This window comes from Taeniopygia guttata, chromosome 3, assembly GCF_048771995.1.
Source record: "Taeniopygia guttata chromosome 3, bTaeGut7.mat, whole genome shotgun sequence".
Lineage (NCBI taxonomy): Eukaryota > Metazoa > Chordata > Aves > Passeriformes > Estrildidae > Taeniopygia > Taeniopygia guttata.
Genome location: NC_133027.1, coordinates 5,270,426 through 5,294,606, shown reverse-complemented (window position 1 = coordinate 5,294,606; position 24,181 = coordinate 5,270,426). Strand labels below are relative to the sequence as shown.

The 24,181-nt window shown below is 41.2% G+C and overlaps 1 protein-coding gene across 1 annotated transcript in view; it reads right to left on the bottom strand.

Moving 5' to 3' along the window:
- The window catches only part of CDC5L (cell division cycle 5 like), a 29,894-nt gene extending 7,093 nt beyond the window's left edge, over positions 1–22,801 (bottom strand). Inside the window, exons 1-14 of the mRNA XM_002191034.7 lie at positions 22,452–22,801; positions 19,454–19,557; positions 18,467–18,628; positions 17,516–17,643; positions 16,592–16,691; positions 16,290–16,508; positions 15,024–15,168; positions 14,712–14,900; positions 13,205–13,353; positions 11,405–11,567; positions 10,178–10,342; positions 8,476–8,556; positions 7,901–8,146; positions 5,284–5,481 (exon numbers count right to left, since the gene is read on the bottom strand). Coding sequence (XP_002191070.3) covers positions 5,284–5,481; positions 7,901–8,146; positions 8,476–8,556; positions 10,178–10,342; positions 11,405–11,567; positions 13,205–13,353; positions 14,712–14,900; positions 15,024–15,168; positions 16,290–16,508; positions 16,592–16,691; positions 17,516–17,643; positions 18,467–18,628; positions 19,454–19,557; positions 22,452–22,496 — 2,094 coding nt within the window. The 5' untranslated portion in view covers positions 22,497–22,801. The remainder of the gene's footprint in view (positions 1–5,283; positions 5,482–7,900; positions 8,147–8,475; positions 8,557–10,177; positions 10,343–11,404; positions 11,568–13,204; positions 13,354–14,711; positions 14,901–15,023; positions 15,169–16,289; positions 16,509–16,591; positions 16,692–17,515; positions 17,644–18,466; positions 18,629–19,453; positions 19,558–22,451) is intronic.
- Positions 22,802–24,181: the final 1,380 nt, after the last annotated feature.

Here is a 24,181-nt window from a genome sequence, read left to right as displayed (position 1 = left end):
CATGAAAAAGAAAAACATCATTCCAATTGATTGGGATCACAGTAAGTTTTTTATGGAAAGATTCACTTTAAAAAATCCTCAATTTAAGGCATTGCTAGTAAGCAACTACAGCTTCCCAGCTGAAACTAGACCAGACGTTCAGAGCTTGCATAGCAATATAAAGCTGCCTTTTCCCAGTTTAATAGGGGAACCCCAGATAAACTCCTATATTGCCCTTTGTCATGCAGATCATGTACCATAATGACTTACTGATACCTGCAGAACACTTTTCTCTCTACTCACAGCCAAATCTAATGACCCAAGAGCATGCTCCCCCTGAAGTATGTTCCAGAAATTATAATGACTTGTCTTAAACACCATGAGTCAGTGTGACTGTTGAGTCACTGCAGCACTCAGTTCTGGACAGTGAGGGTGTGCAAAGGCCTTTGCAATGAGAGCTTTGTCAATGCTAACTTTATTTCTAAGCATGCTAAGTTATCAGAGTCTGAATAATCTGACAGTGAAGACCCCGATACCTCTCTGCTGTTGGGAATGTGCCAACTACATTCCCAACAGAACTTATCAAAAGAAGTGCATTCCACAAATCCAAGACATTAGGACAAAATAAAACCTGTGACTGTAAAAGCAACGCTACTCAGGATTTTCACAATATTTTAGTTTTGTGAGTCATTTCTCTGTTCCTAGTCCTATAAAATATCTTCTTTTCTTTGCTTTCTGAGTACCAGCACACCTGAAAATGCAAAAGAAACTGCAAACTTTAGCACATAAACCAGAGAGAAATTAAAAGACAATCTCCAATAAAATAACGTAATACATCCTGCAGCAAAGTGTACCACGTATCCTACAAAACACCTAAGCAAGTTGTTTTTAATCCGGATTAATTCAGAGGACTTGGGCTGCAATTAAAAGCAAACATCAACACTTTGATAAATCATCACCTTGATGTATCTTGGATACTGCAAAGAATAGTTAATTTACTAGATTTTGCATATACAGTGTATCTTGATCTTTTCCTCTGTAGGCTTCTAACAGTATTTATAATTTAGTAATCAACTGAAATTATAATGTCAACAGCCAGAATTTTAATTAAAGTATTTGTATTCTGCAAACCAACTTTATTAACTGTCTTCAAAGGAAAAGTAAAGATAGCAGTAAGTTTCTATGCTGTGAACTACAAAGGGAAGTAACTACGTTGTTAAATAGATGCCTTTACTATCTCATTTCATCATATAACGTTCCCAGTTTAACATGTTAGTAGGAATGCTTTTCTTTATAAATGTGTTGTTTGGAACAGAAGGGAGCAAAAGGTACCACAGAGAATTGAAGCTGTTACTCAACACAATTGCAGGCATCAGAAAACTTCAATTTCTGAAATCACTTGCCCTGCAGTGTAGCCTAGCCACGGAAAAATACTCTGGATTTCTAAAGTTAATGGAAAGATCAGAAAATTCCACAATTCTAAGGTGTACCAGAGACACATACTGAGGTCACAGGGATTCACTTGCATAGACCTGAAACTCCCCATCTGTAATACAACAAAGTTCATATACTAATCCTCTAACACTCTTAACCCATACTAAGTAACACATTCAAGGAGCCCAAAATCCTCAAAACAAAGCAATGAAAAGTATCACTAAAACACAGCAGTACAGTGCAACATCAGAACTACTGATGAGCTGAGCATTACTGATGATGCCTGGACAGGATACCCAGCCAAACAGAAGCTCTCCACAACAGCTCCACTTTGCCTCCTCAAGTTCATCAATAACAGCACAAATCTGTTTGTGATCCCAGCATCCATTTGAGAAAGATAAATGTCATGTCAACATAGGCTGCCACGACTAAACCACTCAGGCAGTGAGAACAGGACAATTAGAGGAAGATGAGTGTGTGTCCACACCATCAATCCAGCCAGGAATCTCTGAGCGACAAAGACAGACCCAGAAACAGATTGGGTTTTTGCAAAGGATCTGCAGGGTGTCAGCAGCCCCATATGGAAGTATTAGACAGTGACTTCCCCATGTGCAGCTGTGCCAAATATCACTACACTCTCATGTTTTTTTCCCCCTAAAAATCTTAGTGCACTATTAATGGGAAGAAGCAGCCCCCAAAACTGACCAACATCAGTTGCTGCTGCTGGTAAACTCTGTTTTACAGTTTCTACTCTTCTCACAAAGACAGCTAAGAGTACAAGCAAGTGTCTTGGGGTACTGAAAGCTGAGCTAATATCCCTGCTTTTCATTTAAGCTTGTCTGATACTTCCCATTAAAATATCTATTTCAACTGATATAGCTTTCAGACTATTTTAATTGGAAAAACATTAAAATAAAGGTAGGTTTTGTCATTGCTGAGAATGGGGTAGGAAAAAAAAATCTGTGCTTTTTTATTGCATATTCATTTATTCATTAAACTGCTACGCTTTTTATTTATTGTTTAAAAAACGATTCAGCAGGTGAGCTATGCTTAAAAACCTGTATATCTTCCTTATAGGAAGGGCCTTTTAGGGTCAAGCCACAGAGCTGCACTAAACTGCATTTTGCACACACTTGGGAGACATTTTCAGGTCAAATTTAACTTTGCACACAGTCCACCTGCACTCAACAACAGTGAGTTGTGAGAGGCAGCACAGGGCTCACTGCACCTGCAGGCACAGGGCACTGCCGGCCCCACTGGGGTGGTATTTTGGAACACAGCAAAATGGGAGAGCAGGATTGTGTGTGGAATTGCACCAAGCCATCAGTCTCATCCAGCAGCACTCTGAGCTCCCAGGGGATGTAGCTGCATTAGCCAGAGTCTTGTGACTGCAGTGAGTGATAACAGACACAGAATGGGCCAGGTTGGAAGGGACCACAGTGGCTCATCTGGTTCCTCCTCCCTGCTCAAGCAGGGCCATCCCAGAGCACAGGGCACAGGATTGTGTCCAGACAGTTCTGGAATAACTCCAGTGAGGGAGACTCCACAGCCTCTCTGGACAATCTGTTCAGTGCTCAGTCACTGCACAGGAAAGAAGTTCTGCCTCATGTCCAGGTGGAACTCACTGGGATCAGTCCCTGCCTGTTCCTCTGGTGCCATTGCTGGGTCCCAGAGCAGAGCCTGGGCCCTGCTCTGACCCTCCCTGCACACAGGGACACCCAGGGCTGAGGGTCCCTCTCAGCTGTGCCTCCTCTGGAGGCTGAACAGCCCCAGCTCCCTCAGCCTTTCCTCATCAGGGAGATGCTCCAGTCCCTCCATCATCTTTGCCACCCTCCACTGGACCCACTCCAGGAGCTCCATGTCTCTCTTGTCCTGAGGAGCCCAGAACTGGACACAGCATCCCAAATGTGCCTCAGCAGGGCAGAGCAGAGGAGAAGGATCACCTCCCTTAGTCTGATGGGACACAGCTAACAGCATTTTGTAAAGTGTCTTTCACAGAGTCCCATGCAATGTTGGCAGAAAATAAAACTTTGGGTTTGTTTTTTTTTTGGCAAGAGCTCTGATTAGTATTTTGCTTCCTGGGTGACTGTCTTGTGACTGCAGAGCAAAGACCATTTAGAACAAACATACACAAGTTTGATAAATGATAAATGTGATCTTACTTTGCTTCAGTATCCTTAATATGCATTCCACCACCACTACTCATTCAAATATTGGGAAGAGAAGGACAGAAATCAACAGCACAAGAAAGCCCACACAGAAGTAACCAATTTAGACTGCAGAAACAGTGCACAGGATAAAGGCACAGGGCCACACACCAAACAATTAAGAGAAAACAAAATATTCAAGAGCTACTCATTAAGCAAGTACCATCCACGCTGTGCAGTAAATGAGCCTGTAGAAAAACTAGGCTGCAATCATGAAATTAAAGACTGTCTCAAAAAGCATATGCATAGGCAAATTAAGGCTCTTTGTGCATTCCCTAACGTGGACTGTTTGACTTTGCAACTTTAATAATGCCCTTCTCATGTCGTTTTGGACCTAAGATATTTAAATTTCAAAAGGATTTGTACACAAATTAGGTGCAGCCCTCTGACTTCTGGCGCGCTGCCCGCCAGGCCGGGCTGCCATGCACGGCCAGGCTGCTGCCGAGCTCCCACATGGGTTTGGAAAAGCAGAGCAAATCTGTCAGGCAGCGCTGGGCAGGGCAATGGTGCTCTCTGCTGGGTGAGCAGCAGCACAACACGGCTCTGGAGCTCATACTTCACCCCTACTACCAGGCTACGCGCAGGTGAACTGCTCCTGGCTCGGAGCTGGGCTAACAACTGCGGGATCCGCACCTGGACAACACTCCTGACTGACAGACTTCACAAAACACACACTCATGCTGTATTTCATATGCATGAATCAAGTGAAAATTCAGCCTTTCTGGCCTCTATAGTTACTTGTGGGGTAGCAGCTGTTTGGGGAGGTTTACTTCTAGCAAAAGTAGCTATGTTAAATATAGAAAAACTTTTTTTGAAAAGTTTCCTTTTACCATGGGAAAAAAATAATTTGATGCCTGCAAAATTTAGAGACACTTTTAAGCTAAAATGGTATTTTAGAAAACATTGTAATGAATTACTGCAAGGGAACAAACATGTTCTGTGGGAAGAAATTGTTTCAGACCAGCTTACTTGTTATCATGAATATTGTCTATTTTTGGTTTTTTTGTATGGAGCGTTTGGGTGAAAATCTAGAAAGGATTGGGCAAGGGAAATCAGTGTCAAAGGGTCTGACAAAAGAAAGTGAAATGGGATCACAAACATCCATTGTTCTCTTTTTTGGAGGAATCTCTGGAAAAAGATGCCAGCCTGGCAAGAATTCAGGACTATCTAACCTTCATGTATGTAACAGTCAGAAACCAAACATTAAGCTGGAAAGAGAACTTGAGAGGAACTTTGGGACAGAGATGGTTTTTTTAAGCATCCTTCTCTGAGGTTTCTCTTCATACTCACCACAGTCAAGTGCAAACTGAAAAAGATCTGATCCACTCACAGCAGAGATTAACATTAAAAAATCCACATGTAATTACGAGACAGCAGAACCTGACCTTCTCTCCAGCAGAGAAAGGAGTGGATGAGCTGTGTTACAGCTAATAGTGCAGAGAGAAACTTTGAGTGGGAATATTATAAGGAGGAAGATGAGAGAAGGTGATTTAAGCACCTCAAGAGCATCTATAAACTCCCTAGGAAAATTCCTCAACAACCAACCTTTTCAAATGAATCCCTTCAAAAGACCTGACTGAAAGCCTACAAAGGAAAAAAACCCAAAAAACAAGGAAACTCAAAAAAAGAGGAGGTGCAAAAGGCAGAAAAAAGTGACACTGACCTCGAGTCTCTTTTCAAGTGACTCTATCCTGTCTTTTTTGCTGGCCAAGTTAGCCCTTGTGTAGCGGCTCTGTCCAGGCAGGTACAACACTTGGCTGTAACATTCTTCCCACACCTGGTTATAGGCTTCACTTGATAGCTCTCCATGCCCCATTCCTTGCTTTACCACCTCCATCTCTTGTGCCAGTAGATCCTGTGCCTGTTGGAAATGTTGAGAGAAATTGCAGTTACAATACCCATGATGCAAGGAAATTGCTCTTTTCAAACCTTCAGTGTGCAATTCATGGAGGCAGCTTCTCTTTTCATACTCAAAGCTCACCATCAGGTTAAGCTAACTATGAAATCGAACACGGATGCTGTGGATTACAAATGAAACCCAGGCTAGAAGGCTTCTCACAACAGGCCAAACCTGACATCACTCTGGCATGGCTAATGAAAGCTGTGGCACAGCGAGATACGTCATCTTGCTGCACAAGAGCAGAGATAAAAGCAGGGACCTTGAGGGAGGCAGAACTGTACAGATAGAAGCAGCTGTCCTACCAAACAAAAATCACTTAAGTATCTTTGCCAATCTAGACTTCATTGGTTATAAAAGCACGTCCATGTCCTCTCTTTCAACAGCATTTACAGGTGCAGCCCATATTTCCCTATCAGCAGTAGGTATCTTACTGCAAGCAGGTGTTACATTTTGTAAGTGCACACTGACCAGGTAGAAATTCAGGTATCACCAGATTAGATGATTCCACAGATACTGGGGAAAATTAATTACTTGTTCTTGATGGTCAAGACAGATAAAATAGGAGTAACACAACCACACCTGACAAAGCTAAATGCTGTAATTTCAATTAGCCAACATTAGTACATTGTGAGGAACTACTTGAGGGTATTTACTTGTGGCACCAGAAGTGTTTCCCAGCTCCAGGAGCTCAACACACCCTGCCCAGCACCACCACTAGTCCTTCCCAAAAGAGAACTACACATAAGGAAAAGAAAGGAGTATTTTATGAAAGGGTTTTAGGACAAAGATGTTCTAAAAACAAATTAAGTGAAGCAAAATAAACAAGCCCCAGATGAGATCACAGAGATAGGAAAATTTTTTTGTTTGAACTGGATTTTAGACAAGAGGGAATATTGTGCTGAATGTCAGAGCGCAAGCATGAGCAGGGATGCAAAAAAAATTCTGCTCATCAGTTAGGAGACAAAACTTCAGGGACTTTGAAGAAAAGTTTCCAGACAAAAACTACTCAACTATGAAATAGTCTCTAAGGGCAGTGATAGCAAACCTGATTCTTGCTGCACTTCAAAACAACCAGAGAAAGCACTCGGAAAACATTCCTAAGGGAACAATCTGACATTGGCAGGGCAATGAAATTCATGATCTAACTGTATTTTTCCATCTTTAACGTGTTCTGGTAAGAGATCTTGAAGTATAGTTTTTCATTTCACAGCAAATTGGAAGTACATACTGTTCAGTGTTTCTCCTTTTAGGCTCTACATTCATTGGTCAGATATGGTCAAGGACATGTATTTAAAATCTGCTTGTGTATCTTTAGAGTCACCTTAAAGGAATAGGGGATTTAGGTGCAGAGATACAGTAGGTATTGTCAGAGGACAAGTCTAAAGAGACAGACAACTTGGTGGCATGTGATTTTGTTCTTTTCACTCATTTTTATTCCTGCAGGCATTTGGTCAAAGGTTATTGGCACAGTTTCACAGGTGAAGCTCTTTGAAAGAGCTAAACCACAGAATTGCCTATCTGTCACTTGGCAGCAAAAGGCAACATCTGTAGCTGCTTAAATAATGAACACCCTGAACTGGAACCCTGGTCCAGAGCTGCTGTTTAACTTGGGATTACAATGCAAAACAGGACACAGTGCCCAGGCCGCCCACTCACTGCACTCACTGCAGCCAGCCACAGCCCAGTCTGCCTGTTCAGCACTTCTGGACCAGGTGTGGTGGTCAGATCAGCTGCCACAGCCCAGCAGGCTCTGCACCAGCACAGCTTGCCTGGATTGAGCTTGACAAACATAATTAAACAACTTGATTTGCTGCTCCAAGGTACAAGCTGACTACTATTGCTCTATTCAGTCTGCACTGTTTTGAAGAAAATGCTTTGTAATTGTACATTAATGAAATTCAGAGGCAGCAGAAGATGGGTATCACACCTGGTTAATGCCTCGATGATTTAACAGCAATTTACAGAAACAGCAAAGTAGAATTTGGTAACCGTTGGGGTATTATTGCTCTTACTCTTATTTAAAATGATAAACAACCACAACACATTCAAATTTGTATCTCAGTGACAATGTCTATGAGCAAATACAGCATCCTCATCATTCTGCTGAAATCCCAGATTAACATCAGCTCACAGAAAGCAGAATGTGCACTTAAATCATCCTTACTTATTAACTTATCCTTACTTAATGCTTGAGAGTGCTGGGTTAATGATCAAACCTGATTATCTTAGAGGTCTTTTCCAACCCCAACAACTCTATGATTACAGCCCTTCATACAACCCTCTGGAGACCTCCCAGCTGAATTCTGTGCAGGCTTTTTTCTCCATTACAGAGCTATGTCCCAAGGAGACTTTAGATCTTCTTAGGCCGCACAATTCTCACCTTCTTGAGATCCTCTTTGGAGAACTTCTCATAAGGATTTTGTTCCAAGTAAGCCATGTGCTCTGCATTGTTGGTTCCAAATCCTGGGCCTTTGCCTTTCTTACCAGTAAACTGTTCGCCAAATGGATGATGTAAAAGATCAAAATGAAGCATGGTAATCATTTCTTTCTTTATGAGTTCTTCACTTTTCTGCAAGTCTGTTAGAGGTGGTTCCACATTTAAGGGCCTCAGTATTGTTTCATTAACCTGCACAGGAGCAAAAAAAGTTTGTAAATATAATATACACCATAGAAAATATTAAATTAATGTATCTCCACTCAAGTACAAGTTTTATATATCAGCTAAACCCCACAGAGCAGGTGCCAAAATCCCTTGTGGTGGAACACATGCAGCAATCTCAACAACTGTGCAGAAGAAATACCGCATGACAACTCTGCTGGGCAAGTTTCCTGAAAATCAGCATAGTCAAAGATTCCACTCTCTCATTATTTCCTTAGACTGTATTTCCTCCTATAATGGTGTAAATCCTTATTTTTAATTTTTGTTCTTTAACAGTGAATTTTGTTTCCACTTACTTCTGAGGGCCGTGGTAGATTCTTCTGCACAGCTTTGTGCATTCTCTTCAGTTCCTTGGCACGCTCTGCTTCCCGGAGAGCCTAAACAAACAAGCCAAGTGTTACTCCAGCCACTGGAACTCAATCAGATGCTGCTTAGGAATGTATGTGACATAAAAATTAATTGATCATTGCAGCAAAGATTCCTTCCAGTATACAAACTTCATGTTACTAAGCCAGAGCTAAAATAATGTGATGATAACATAATTCACCTGCCTCTGAAGTGAATGGGAAGAGTACAGCAGATTAAGTCCAAGAGAAAAGAGATCATCAGAAGTCATTTCCAGGCATCAAATTCTCCTTCAATCTCAACTCCAGCAAGATTTTGTTCTTTACACATTTATCTATGTGTGACAGCTGCTCTAATTCTTCAGACATGAAATCCACCAGGAAAAGAAAGACTTTTAAATTAGCAGCTATGACTCTGTCATCTTCAATGACTTAAAGTAGACATTTCACTAAAACATTACTTGTGAAAGTGGAAAAACATGAGAGTTCTGTTTACAATACACCTTCTAGCAATAAAAAACAAAAAGCCAGTGTTGTCAGTAACTTCAGGAACATTGACCAACATGTTCCAGGTTCTAATCCCAGAATGTCACATCTTCACTTGAAAGCAGGATGCTCTTCTCTTGTATGATGGTACAACTCAGATTCTTTCCTCTATTCTAAACACATACATTACTTGTATTTATTCAGACTTTTTATTATGGTATGTATGCCCAATACATACAAATACATGCATAAAACATGTTCCTCCCCTAATAGGACACACTATCAAATCAGGAATCAAATTCTGGGAAATGGTTATCCCATTTAAAGATCAAAGCATAGGATTTTCAAAAATATTTTGTTCATTTGTCAAGGCACAGCCATTGTTAAAAAGTTCTCTGGAGTCAAAAATCCCATTTATTTTTATAAAAAAATTATATTTATATAAGGTATATAATAGAAAGAGATTTGCAACACAAAATTTAGGCTTAGCAATAAATAGAAAAGGAACTGTTTTTAGAAAGATTTAAAATGTCTCTGGTTACTGGCCAGTACAGCCATTTAACTGGCAGAATTTAGGCTTTTACTTTAATCAGCCTTCTTTGATTCTAAATCAGAACAAAACAACAGGGACCCATTCACAACTTGGCTGTCTGGGTAATCCTCTGGTAGTGGCCAAGGGTGCCAATTCCCTGAGTGACAGATTTTTATCTGTGTGCTACCAGCCTGCCTGAGTTTGAATACACATGTCTAACCTTTCACAAACAGCAACTTTTAACCTTGAGAGAATAACCTGAAACTGAAAAAAAAAGCACAGTTCTTATGTGCCTAAAATGAAGCAAGTGCCACTGTAGAAAAAAAAACCTTTTAATTAAATTTTCATCTTCTGCGGGTATGCAGCAGGTAGGACACAAGTACTCTTAGGGACTTCATGGTAGAAAATTATGTGATACATAACATTAAGAAATTTTTTAAATTATTTAGAGAAAAATCTCATTTGGCCTCTGTGTGTGTATACTCTGATAGCAGCAAAGAAACAGGTAAATTTTACTTTGCTATCCGGTAGAATAAGCTGTATCTCTTCCACTGAACAGGAGTGAAACAATGGGAACCACACAAGGAACACATTTTATTTTACACAAAAAGCACCATCCACATCTCACACACTGACCTGCTTGCGGGCTTCTATATCAGCAGCATCTTCTACAAAGGTTTCATCTACTTCATGTTCTTCAAGTTCCTTTTCTGCATTTTCAGGTAGAACAATCTCAAAGTCATTCTTTGGAGCAGGGAGGGCCATGAGCCCCATGCGCAGGTTCTCCCGAGACTCCCTCTCCTGTGGGAAGAGCAGGGAGACGTGATGCTTCTGGATTCATACCCTGAATGCAGGGCAATACCCTGAGTGCAACATCAGACTCCATTCATCTGCATTAACAGACAGGAACAACACACCAATTATACCCTGGCCACCTCAATCTACTGCAAAGACAGAAAACACCAGATCTGGAAACTAGGGGAGTCCACCAGGGATTTGAAGCCTCAGTTTCCCTTCTAGCAGTAAAAACTCCTTTTACTATAAAAAGGCTAAGAGAGAATCAAAGTATAAGTACATCACATAAACCTTCTCCTTCAAGCTAAGAGGAACTCTGGAATTTTAAACTTGAAGAGTTACTTTTGTGAGAACATGCCAAACAGTTGGAGTGGGTATCTTAGCTAGGTCAAAAAGAAAACTGCCGATAGCTCAGGTGGGAGATATTCAAAGCCACAGTCCAGGCTGCAGAATCAGCCACATAAAAGGAGTTCCCAAGGTGCTACCTATTAGGTATATGCCCTTTCATACCACGTCTAATTGGCAGGGCCCATCTAGCTGAACCTCCAAGAATGGAAACATCTGTTGCCAAAGGTAATGAAAGAGTCTGGATGGGACTCAGATTTCTGAACGTCTCAAACCCCAGTGCTCCCAATGGCAAAAATTAAACTCCTTTAGTTCAGTGTTGTCAACACTACAGACTGATGAAAAGGTCCTGTAAGTAAATCAGGAAGTCAAGATGATGAGGAATTTGAGGATTGTGTAGGATTGCAAGGAAAATGAATCTTTGCTCAAGATGCATTTCCTGCTCAGCTTCAAAGACAGAAAATAGGGTGGAAACTTAACTGTGTCTTCTCCAACAAACAGTTTTAGAGTGTGTTTACTGAACACACTGAAAGCGATTCTAAGCGGCAAGACTTCTGTTCTTTTAAATAAAGACTTTATTTTATTATGGAATGAGAACAGACCCATAGACAGGTGGAAAAAGTAACAGTTATTTATTATAAAATAAAATTATTTTCAGCAGATGAGAACTACAAACCTAAAAATTAATACAGCACTGATTTCCACTTCTTAAGTACTACTTACCATTTGTTTTGCATAGGATGGGTCACTGTAATCTGCCATTCCCTCTTCTGGGTTGATGTTCAGTTTATCCCGCAGGGGAGTTCTCCCAGGAGTTGTGCCAAGTGCAGGTTTGGGAGTCAGTCCTCCTCGAGGAGTTAAGCTTTCTGACCCCTGAGAGGGTGTTCTAGTGAAGTGCAAATGGTTATTAGTTTTTTACTAAAGACCTCTACTTACAGAAGTCTGAATATTGGGAAAAGTTACATAAACACAGTCTATACATTCAATCTAGAGTTTTTTCTTGGGAGGCAGTGAAACTGAAAAGTGCAATTACAAGAATACTAAAATAAATTGTTTAAGCCTGTCAAGGTAACCAAGGTCCTGTCAAGCTGAAATCTAGGCACATCATCATTTTAAGAGAAGCATCAGAAACTCCACCAACACAAACTCCCACTGCTGCTTTTGAGAGGAGCTTATCCAGTCACCAGGTATTATTCTGGGATATAGTAATCAGGATTGAATTGTAAGCTCTGATTTCCCCACCACCTGGGCAAGTCATTTGCTCCAAAATCATCTGGCCCAACAGCTGTCCCACGTTGCAATTGAATGGATCATCCTAAAATGCCTCTTTGCTTTCACTGACTATTGAAGAAGTAATTACATTATAATAATTACAGCATCTACGGTTAGGCAACATGGATTAAGTCTTAGATTTTGTTGGCTCAAATTGCTTCTCCTCTAGACTGGGAAGGAATATTGCTCTCTATCCCAATCACCTACTACATGAATAAGGGCTACTTCATGGATTAATTAATTTTCCCTCTGCTCTAGGATTTGATTTTCCCACTGACAGAGCATCTCTACAAGCAAGCCAAGTTGACCCACAGGTATCATATTTACATGTGCAAATCTTAACTTCAGAACTTAAAAAAACAGCACAAAAAATCCTAAACAACAAAATTAGAGCATCTCTACCTTTTAAAATATAAAATAACGCAAATCAACAGTCAGATCAACTCCAGGTCAAATTCTACATTCATTTTGCACCACACTGACACCAAAAGATCTTCAAAAAAAGCATTCATTGCTGGAGCTGCTCTTTTAATTAAAAGATCAGGGCCTTTGCACACAGCTCCTAAACAAAATAAAGCTGCTTTGGAAAAGCTGTCATAAAGGTCCTTTTTATTTCATTCTCCACTTTTCCTACTAACATGATACAAGTAAAATTAGAACTTAAGTGGAAAAACCTGACACACAAAATGTACCAATTGTAACATGTTTTAGCTGTATGGTATTTGACATTTGTGGGATATATATTTGATCACTCTAAGAGTTAAACCAGCAATTCTGTACTATTTAGATTGGCAATATAAGAAATATTTTATTTTGGATATATATGGCTTATAAAATATTTACTCCAGCTTTTCAAAAATTCAGTGTGGGTTTGGCTAAGGGACCTCCCACAACTTTGACTCCAAGGTAATACTTTGGAAAGGCCAGGATCCACATACAGAACGACACTCCGGCTTACTATTTATACTCCTGCATTACCCCAGAATAATTTACACTGCTCCAGACCACAGAAGGCCACATTTTGGATCAAAACTCCAGTGAGCTGTATGAACACAGATGAGGAGGACATGGCTGAGCTTTCTAAAGATGCAGAGAAGGAGAAACTTTTACAACAAGGGCTTTAAAATAAAGTAAGTTTCTTTTGAAGCTCTAATCATGATAGTATTTTGCATATCAAAATCTGCTCTGTTCACCCACCTCCAAACAGACACATGCCCACCCAAGCACACATCACAAAAGGAGTCTGTTTACCTGAAAGGTGTGGAAAGCACAGTATTTGGAGTCTGAACAACCTGTTTCTGTGGTGTTACCCCTGAAAAGTCACTTTCATGCAAGGGAGTATTAAGACCTCCTTTCAGGGGAGTATCCACATTTGTGAGAGCCATCAGATTCTGGGCTTCCTGTATAACAGACAACACAAGCAGTGCTTCACCAAGACATTCACAGTCACATTTAAGAGATTCAGTAGCAAGAACAACAGCTGAAGAGTTATTTGAATATCAGTTTGTGGAAAATGTTTAAAATTTCTTAGCTTTAACACCCATACACTGGTATATATAAACCCTACTGTTCCACTGAAAGGCATTTGAACTTCATTTCCAGTAAAATATGTTATAAGCTGGAGCTGCAAAAATTAGTGTGTTACTTATTGTTTCAGCTTCCTTCAGTTTGCCAGACTCCATAAATCTCCATGATTTGTTAGTGACTGAACACTCAAGTAATCCTAAGAATCATTTTAAAAGGGAAGAGCACACTTGAACTCTGAAACCTAAATTCAATCAACTTTATCCAAACTACACTTCAAAGACAATGTTCCAAAAGAGATGGTCACTATTCAGATTTTTGTCCGTGACTCAACTGAGGCTTTTATGAATAGCCCCCTTCTTTATTTCATTTTTGCTTATTACAGTGAAGACTTAAGTTTTTCTGAAAATGAGCTAATTATACTACTGCAAATAGCAAATATATTCCCAAAAGACCACTAATCTACCTATGTATATGCATCATACTGTGACATTTATAATAAACTCCATTTGAAGGTGAGACTGACCATTCCTGCAAATACTGTACAGACTTCGATTATGATCTGCAGAGCCAGGAACTCTCTCTTTTCTCCTATGGAACTGCTGAAATACAGCTCATTGTCAAGTCAGATGGTTTTTGGGATTTTTGTTTTGGAGTGGGATTTCTGGGGTCTTGTTTTGTCCTACACACTAGCTGCACTGATTTAATTTATCCATTTCCACACACTCAACAAAATGTTACTCAACATAACCAGTTTTTGAAAAATCCAGGCAATCAGAGGTTGCAAAGGCAGGTTTTGCCTAACCTAAATTATAAGCCAATAAAGTGCTATGAAAATGGTCTTGCATTGTTGCAGTTAATTACTACTTGTTATGTGAAAGAGAAGTTGGACAATGTAAAATACACTGCTTTAAGGAGATGAACTCATACATCTTCTGCACTAAGAAACACACAAGAGAAGGGAAAATTATGCAAGATTTCAGGAGAAGGGTTAAAAGCTTCACACAGTATATGACTAAAAGAAAAAAGAATCAGAATGTTTTGAAACACAGTGACAATTGATCAAATGCAAGGAGATCTGCTTCTATGCCCTTCAGTGTGTCCTGAAGATTGGGATCGCTTCAAATCCCAAAATTGCACATAATCTAAGGAGTGTTTCTCCAGCACTTACACCTTCTACTCACTTGATTCCTGCTCCAAAACTTAAAACCCATCCTGTACATTTATACTCTACCTGCAGGATCCTGTCCTGGGCTGCTGGAGTTTTGGGAGTCCTCAGAGCTATGCTGTTGTTGGTTACATTATATTCAGAGAGAAGAGTGCTGGAAGCTGAGTTTGTGATTCCAGATTCCTCAGCAGTCTGCCGTGCAATCTCACTTGCTTGGCCAACTTTTACAACTTCTTCAAGTTCTGTATCAGATATCTTTGAAAGAGAAAATCCCAAGCCACAGTAAGATACAATGCAGTTATGAGATCCATTCAATAAAACAAAAAGCACTGTTTGGTATTGACCTTATAAGTTGTTTATAATCAGTAAACACCTCACCTGAGGAGCTGGAAGCACCAGTTTACTCCTTTTCTTGGTAAATTCTGACACTCCACTGGTCTGCAGAATAGCTGAGGGCAAGTCTGACTCTTTCTTGCGTTTCATGTGTTGCTTGTCCTTTTTGCGCTCTCTTCCCTCCCTCTCACTGTTATTATAGAAAATAGGATCATTTCAGAACACACAGAGCAGCTACAAAGTAAAGCAAACAAGCCAAGAGCAAAAAGCCTGTACCCTTTTCAAACACTGGATATGCTGAAATAAAACACTGCAGGAAGAGTGGAGCACCTTGTGGGTGATTAGATGTGATCTGCAGATCTTGCAGCAGAACCTACTACAGGGCAGTGTAATGCTTTTAAGTTATGGAACTAGACAACAGATTTAGCTTTTAGGCTGAATAACTACAATCAACAGGGTCACTGGATCAATAAAAAAGGTCAGGCCAAGAATTTAGATAGTAAAAATAAGGGAAAGTGAAAAGTCCCTTTTTCTCCAGCAGCTGCTAAAGGAAGGTTAACATTTTCTTTTGTGGAAAGTGGGAACCAGTTTCTCTTCAGTCTTTAATACAAAATGGCATTTCCTTCAAAAAGCAATGAAAGCAGTCAGTGAAATCATAACCTTCAGTCTGAAGCTCCTGCCTGATCCTCTGAACAAAGAGCCATGCAGAAAAATCAGTTAGTAACACCACATGAGTTAATAAACCAAACTGTACATGACACCAAAGTCTCTCAGTAAAAAGCAGTTTTGGCAGAAGTAGTGGGAAATGCAACTGTATAATTAAATATGTATCCAAGAGTGGCATTTAACTTCTCAACTACACTTTTTAGGATTTTTGAGAGAGGATGGGGAGAAATTAAGCATTTAAGGACATCAACTTAAGAACAACTCAATCAAAAGTAACACTACAAATCTACTCCTATAAGCAATTGTTCTAAGGTTATTTAAAAGACACTAAATACATAAGCAAATAAACTGCAAAAAAACCCTCAAAAAAATAAAACATTTCTACTTAAAGAGCAAGAATTATTCTGATAGATAAAAGGTGAACTAGAGGAAAGAAAAAAGGTGATCATAGACAATAGGTGAACTAGACCTTTTGGAAAGATAAAACACAAAAAACTGAAAAGGCAGAGGCCACCTGCATTTGTATCTGTCCCATGGAAAAATACATTTCCCACCCACATTATGTTTCCAAGACTTACCACACATACATATGGGTTGCTTTTTTTTCAAATACACTGTTCCCTCCTTATTACAACACACACTTACGATCTTAGTTCTCCATCCAGGTCTTGCTGACGCAGTCTCCTGAAATCAGCATCCAGGGACTGATAATTTTCTTCTGATGTATCATAAAAACCAGGGGCAGGCTTCTTTTCAAATGGAATTTCTGCATTGTAATCCACACCTCTCTTCTTTTTTCTTTTCTTCTGGATCTCAATTCCAGCAGCGCGAAGTTCTCGTCTTTTCTGGAGAGCAGCAAGACGTCTAAAGAAACAGTAACACCACACGATTTAAAATGTAGAGTAAAGAAAAGCAGTCCCAGGATATGAAACCAAACGCAAGTTTACCGAGCTTCCTCCAGCTGCTTCTCCCTGGCTTTCCTCTTGGCCTTCTTGCCCTGTGTATTTGCCAGACGTGCTCGAGCCTCAGACAGCATTTCAAGCTCATCTACAATAGTACAGACAAATACAGCAGTGAATCTGCACTTAAAAGATGAGTCAGGAAAAAGGTGACATTAAGATCAGAAAACCATCTTTAAAAGATGAATTAATCAATCACAGGCATTCTGTGTCATCACTAATCTCCAAGTTGTCCCAATGTATTTACTGAATCACTGGCTAGGCGAAATGAACACTTTTAGAAAAAAAGCCTACTGCTGAAAATAGTATCAATAAGTATCAACACCAAATCAAAATATTTACATAGAAAGGCCAATTGGCCACATTAATGAAAGTAAAACTTCATTTGCATCTTTATCTGAGAGTATTATCTTGCAAACTTGTTAATTGCATTTATTTCCAGTGCTGAGAGTGCTGTTTTTGTGAACCTGTGACTGTTCAAAACTACCAACGGTCCATTCGTGGAATTTTAACAATGTTCATTTTTCAGTTTATAACCTTGCTTTGTGCAAGGAAAAAAAATATGAAGTCAGGCAGTCCTGCCCTTCAGCATGGATTAATCTGAGACGTGTGAGCTGATAGAAAATGATGAAGATACAGAATGCAAATGATCAGAGAAGTTGTCAAAGTAAAGAACAGCCAGTCATGGTAACAGACGAAGGTGACAGATAAGGAGGCAAAAAACACACCAAGAAAAGAAAAACTGGAAAAGTATAGCTGACTGGCCAGATACAGAAGACAAAATTTGCAAGTACATTAATGACTAGGCAGTGGTGGAAAAAAAGGAAGAAACAAAGGTACAATGGCTGTGTAAACACAAAAAACAAACAGATCACATTTCTGTCAAAAAAGGTAAACACACTCCTAACTCACCTTCATCCATGTCAATGGGATCTGGCCTGGCAGGTTTGGTTTCTGGATTTGGATCGATTTCTCCAGGTTTCAGTTTCCGAGGATCATCAGCAGTTTCTTCCTCATTGTCTCTCTGAGCAGCTTTGTCCCTAAAAACACATTGTGTTTGTTTTCCAGGTCATTGTTTTCCCCCAGAGCCACAATAACCACCCCTTAAATGTCTCCAAAGACTGATCATCAGCAGTAACCTTATGCTCTGTACAATACAGTAAATTTGTTATACAATTCACAAGTGTGGTACAGTTCCATAATCTTAAACAATACAAGAGAAAGAAACCAACATAGTATTACATCACAACAATAAAATATTATATGAAATATAATTATGATACAGCTAGTAGTAAAGAAATCCCCTCAGGTAATCTTTAACAATAAAAACAAGAATTGAAGCAGTGTAACAAAATTTTAAAAATCAAGTTTTCTATTATGTTTTTTATACTCAACCAGTTGCACCAGAATTAAGCATGCTCACAAGGGAAAACAGCACATTCTTTCTCTTCTCATGGCCAAAAGAAACTTCTTGTAGCAGAGATGGTATCTGCACATTCAGCCATTTCAACATGTGTTTTATGTCTCTTTTCTTTCTCACATACCCACTTCTGCTGATCAGTCAGTCAAAAAATGCTCAAACAGCCTAATAAAATCATAAATCTTGACGATCCCTTAGCCAGAACAACCAGGAGCAGAAGAGATATACCTATCTCTATCCAAGCTGCTCTCCAGGTTCCAGGAGTTTCTTTCAAGCTAGTGAAGTGACTGAAAACAATCTTTAAAGATCTGCTTACAAAAGGACTCAGTCAGCCCGAAACCACCCCAATTTACCATGGGAGAAGGGAATGACACACTGCTACAACTCCACAGATTTTTTGGGTATTCCTGGCTAGATTTTCCTCTAGGCAAGCAGAAACTCACAGCAGAAATTCATAGTGTTCCAAGCACTGTGCAGCAGTTCTCCCAATGATGGGGGCAATGGTTCTCCACTGGGTTGGCATCAGCTTGGCCAGGTGCAACAGTTTCTCCTCCTCCTCCCGAGACCACTCTGTCTTTTTGATGCTTGGGTCCAGCCATTCGTACCTGTAGTAAGGGGGAAAAATTAAGGATGACAGATCCAAGTTATCCCTTGATTTGTCCTCAAGAGTGTTTTCATGACATATGTATTTGAGCTTTAAAATGTATTATTTATCCAGCACTTTTCATACAGATACTTCCTCTTCTTCTTTTTCCCATCTCTATTCTAGCAAAGTAGAGTCATAGAATTACTCATGAAAAAGAAAAGTAAAAATTGCAACTATCAGAAATAGAGAAATGGTAAAATTGTTTGGTCTGGAGCCTTCAACAATTATCTTACTAATCCTCAACTGTGCCAGTACTGTTATCTCTACAAGAAATATGCTATTAAATATGTGCAGTTCAGTACTTGAGAAACTAAGTCTGATTCTCAAATACATTTATGCTGCATCAGTATTTGCATCAGTTTAGAACTCCTATTTTTTATAAAATATTAAATTTCACCGTGCAATTTCTTAACATTTACTCTCAAGCCAAACTCCCATTACATGAAATTAAAAAAATATATGTAAGAGAGATTAGTTTCTTACAATTTTACTTCCTTGGCAATATCCACTGATTAAAACATGTTTAAATAAAGGGAAAAACTAATGTTTATAATTTAAAGTAATCCTGCATTTGCTAACACTGCAGTCACTGTCAAACAGAACATCTGGCTACTTTTATTCAACTACTTTCAAGCAATAAGAATTTGAAGTTTCCATTATAAAATCAAACAGTGTTAAAACTGTTGTTGGTCTGGGGACATAAGCTAGTCTGTGGTTACATTTTTTCCTAAATTTCCATTAATTATGAATGGTCATATTCCCACGCACAGCACCTCTCACTTACCATCTGGCTTTGCACTGCTTTGCTGATTTCCTGTGCAATAATGAGGCAATTCGAGACCACTGGTTTTTGCCATATTTCATAACAGCTGCTTTCAGAATTTCATCCTTGAAAAAACCATAAATAAATACCCTTATGAACTGCAAAACAGAAAGTCTGAGCGCAAGCAAAGGAGAACATGGTAAATTTCATGGGCTGTCCCAGAGGAAGCAGCATAGCACAGCGTAACACTGCTACTTCTGTTCCATTTTATTCTCAAGAAAAATGAGGATTTGTATTTTGAAGGTCAATGAAATCTGTAAGATTAAATGAAATAGACACATAAATTATTGTTCCAAACTTCATATACCTAACAGAATTTCCCAAATGATTATTTTCAATACTCTCTAATGCACTGGTGTTTAAAGGCTCTGTATGTCTTCACTGAAGGACAGCAACAGAGGTAAGGAAGTGTTTGTCTGGTAAGATATCACAATAGGAAAAAAAAAGTAGAATTGGCAGGTATCTCTGGCTGGCTTGTTTTAAATAATACCATACAATTATCTATTTTTCACATTTTAATGCCATTGGAATAAAAATGTAATAGATTTAGCTTGCGAGCCAGGTTGTTCATAAACAACAAAATGTGCACTGAGTTTGATCAGAAGTGCCAATTCTCTGTCCATCCATCCATCCATCAGTCATTCTCTCACTTCCTCAATAGATGGGTTCATTATTTCTGGTTTATTCAGAGGAAGTGGTATTTTAAATACATTATAGCTGTTCTTACAGCCCTGTCAACCACAGATGTCTCTCTCCTGTACCCAGTGAATGTTCAGTGAGTGTCACACTACCTCCACTGACACCACCCAGAGAACAACAGCTTTAACTGTGAGCTTATGATCAGCTCTTGATCTGGCTTGAACTACTACAGACAACAACTCATATGATTGTTGTTCTGAAAGAAATAATAAATCCTCCCCTGTGTGTTTTTTTTAAACTTATTTGGTGCTCTATTGCACACAGGAGCTGTACTGGTGACATTAACAGGCTTTTTTTTGCATGTAAAGGATCATTTTATGAATGACCTAGTATCACCTGATTTCCCTTTCTCTGTCTTTAATGCTGCATGTATAATCAAAATGTTAAAAAAAAAAAAATCCAACACCTCTTTTATCTCTGGTATACAAAGCCTGGTGAACTGAGGATCTACTTGGCCACTGAACAGGCTCCTCAGGGCAGTGGCTACAACCCTAAGCCTGGCAGAGCTCAAGCAGCTTTTGGACAATGCTCTCAGGCACAGGGTGGGATTGCTGGGGATGTTGTGTGCAGGAGCCAGACTTGATGGTCCTCGTGGGTCCCTTCCCACCCAGGATATTCTGTGATTCCATTTAATGCACCGCTCTTCACCAAAATGTATCAAGTATGGAAGAATGGGGTGATGACAACATGAGTTTTCCTGTCCTCTGCTGACCCCAAATTTAGCTGCTTCCTGGCACATCACTGATATAGCACAGGTGTTTAAAAGCACATACTGCACATTTTATCTTCTATTACTTTTTCTTCACTGCTTCCTGGAACCACGTACATGCATGCCTGGTGTTCACACTATGCAGTGAGAGTGCTATATTTTACAGTGCTAGGTACATCCTTTTGCTTTAAACATGCATCTAATAAAACTGACATCCTTGATTTCTCATGTTATTGATTTCTTTTTCATGACCACTTGTGGTTCTGAAAGCTTGTGATAGCAAAATTGGAGGGGATTGTTCTTTTTTGGAACAGTAATTTCTGTGCACAGGATTCTTGGGGCTGCAGATGAAGAGCCCACACACATTGACAAGAAACAGACTGAAGCTGCACCAGGGGTTTAGATTAGTTATTAGGATTTTCTTTTTTCCTCCATGGAAAGGGTGACAGGCTGCTCAGGGAGTCTGGAGTCACCATTCCTGGAAGTGATTAAAAAACCATGTGGATGTAGCAATTAAGGACAGGTTAAATGGTGTACGTGGTCGTGGTGCTGGGTTGATGGTGGACACTTGGTGTTCTTAAGCCTTTTCCAATCCTAAAAATTGTATGACTCTGCCTTTGCCATTTTCGTATTTTTCAATATCTTTAAGGGCAAGAGATTCCTGCTGCTTCATTCCCACGGAGCACAAGGAACGTGCCCATGTAGCACAAGTCACGCTCTAGCCTGCGAGCGGGACATCTCCAAGCACTGCACAGCCCCTGCTTCCTCTCCAGTGGCAGTGGGAACAGTTTCTCTGGGGCATAAGGACGCAACACACACGTGGCTGAGCTTCCCAATCTGGTGAACATCCCGAGTGAAAAACAACACCAATGTGAACTTGTGACCTTTGCCCGCTGAAGCAGCAGGAAGAAGGCACAGGTTACTGGGGAATGCAGCCCAACAGAGAGCCAAGGGATCACAGAATCGGTTAGGTTGGAAAAGGCCTCTCAGATCACTGAGCTTAATCAACATCTGATCACCACCATGTCAATGAGACCACAGCATTCAGTGCCACATCCAGCCTTTCCTTAAACTGCCTTCAGAGACAGTGACTCCATCAGCTCCCTGGGCAGCTCATTCCAATACTTAATCACCCTTTCCTGTGAAGAAATTCTTCCTAACATCCAACCTAAACCTCTCCTGGTGCACTCTGAGGCCATGTCCTCTTGTCCTGTTGCCTGGGAGCAGAGCCTGACCCCCATCCAGCTGCGCCCTCCTGTCGGGGAGTTGTGGAGAGGCAGAAGACCCATCTCTGAGCCTCCTTTTTTGCAGGCTGAGTCCCTCCAGCTCCCTCAGCTGTTCCTCATCAGCCCTGTGCTCCGTTCCCTTCCCTGCACCGGCTCCTGCCGAGCCCAGACCCGCCGCTGTCCGGCCACAGCAGCCCCGAACCCCCGCGCAGGCGCACCGCGACACCGCCCCCTCCCGCGCCTGCGCACCAGCGAGGGCTCCCCCCAACCCCCCACCTGCCCGGCCCTGAGGGGGGACGAGGGCGCGAACCCCGCCGAGTCTCACCTCGGTGTTCCGCCACACGCCGCCTTTAATCATAATCCGCGGCATCTTGGCGGCGAAGGGAGGCGGGGACGAACCCCTGGAGCGAGAGAATGGAGAGGGGGCGGGAGCGCCACTGGCGTCAGCGGGGCCGGCCGAGACGGCGCACGGTCGCCCTCAGCGGCGGCGGGTGCCGAGGGTGAGGGAAGCGAGGCCAGCTGTCAGAAAAGCTGCTCTGTCAGAAAAGCCGGGAGCGGGTCCGGCGGCTTTCCCAGGGAAGCGGGACTGGCGGCTTTTCCAAGGGAAGTGAGGCCGCTACTCCTCCAGGGAAGCGGGTCCGGCCGCTCCGCGCATGCGCAGCCCCCGCGTGTCCTGAGGCGGCGCTTCGCGCTAGCGCCCCCTGCCGGCCGGAGGAGCACACGGCGGAGGAGCCCGCCCTTCATGAAACTCTTCAGATTCTCTCTTCAAGGGACGCAGATGAGGGAGGAAAGGGACAGCGGAAGGAAATCACATCTCCCCCGTGTTCCCAAGGTATTTTTTTAATTTCAGGAAAAAGCCCCATGCTTTTTCCTGAAATTAATAAATTCTTGGTTGTGAGGGTGGTGAGGCCTTGGCAAAGGCTGCCCAGAGAAGCTGTGGCTGCCCCATCCCTGATGTTGCCCAAGACCAGGCTGGACAGGGCTTGGAGCAGCCTGGCATCGTGGAAGTTGTCCCTGCCCATGGCAAGGGGTGGAACGAGATAATCTTTAAGGTGGCAGTGCAAAACTATTCTATGATTCTACAAGAGAGCAACATTGATGGTGCATTTGCATGTTAACACTCACATACACACTAAAGGAATGTATACAAGGTACATACCTGAATTTGGGGAATTTTCATAGCTAGGTACTCATGTCACTCAACAGGTGAAGGGCTGAGTCTCAAGGAGTGGGGATCTCGGCTCAGGATCTGTCACTGTCCCTCGGCTGTGGCCTTCCAGGCATCTCCAGCCTGGGAGCTGTGTGGCTCAGAGGCCCCACTCGATGGGAAGCGCTGCTCCCAGCCTCCTGCAGTCTGGAGGGCTCAGAGGCTCTGAAATATCACTGCTTAGAGAGTCACAACAGACTTGGCTTTGCCCATAGCAATTTTCCACCCTGGCTGCAATTCAGATTGGTAACTTTCTCTGAAAGTTCAAAACCAAAAACGTTGTTCCACCTGGGTGGTTATTCGGGGAAGAAAAGTAAGTTCCCAAAGGCTCTTGAAACCCAGGGAGCACCTTAGCCAGCACAAGCTCCTGGGAGCAGACAGTGTTTTGGATAAGCTCAAGAGGAGCTCAGCTCAGCTTGTCAAGGCCAAGCCCTAATGAGCATTTCTGAGGCCACAGTGTGGCCCAAACAGGAGGATGCACCACCACACCATACAGGTCTGACCAACTATTGTTCATTTACATCACCTCCAGTTTAACTTGTATTCATTTAATTAGCAGATGCACAGCAGGTGAAATGACAGCCTTTTACTCAGTTTGTCTTTTTACATTTCCCTGTTTTGTCCCAATTCAGGATATGTTCATGGAGAACATTATGAAACTTTTTTGGTTTAAATAGGAAACTTCATAGTATGATTTAGGAAAGGTTTTGATTTTTGTTTAAACTGCAGGAATAAAAAATAGTACACTTCTAGCTACCAAAAAAAACCCACAAAAACCCAAAAAAACTACCAACAACAGCCCATGTCTTCTTTGAAACTGAATATGCCTCAACCTGTAAATTTCACTG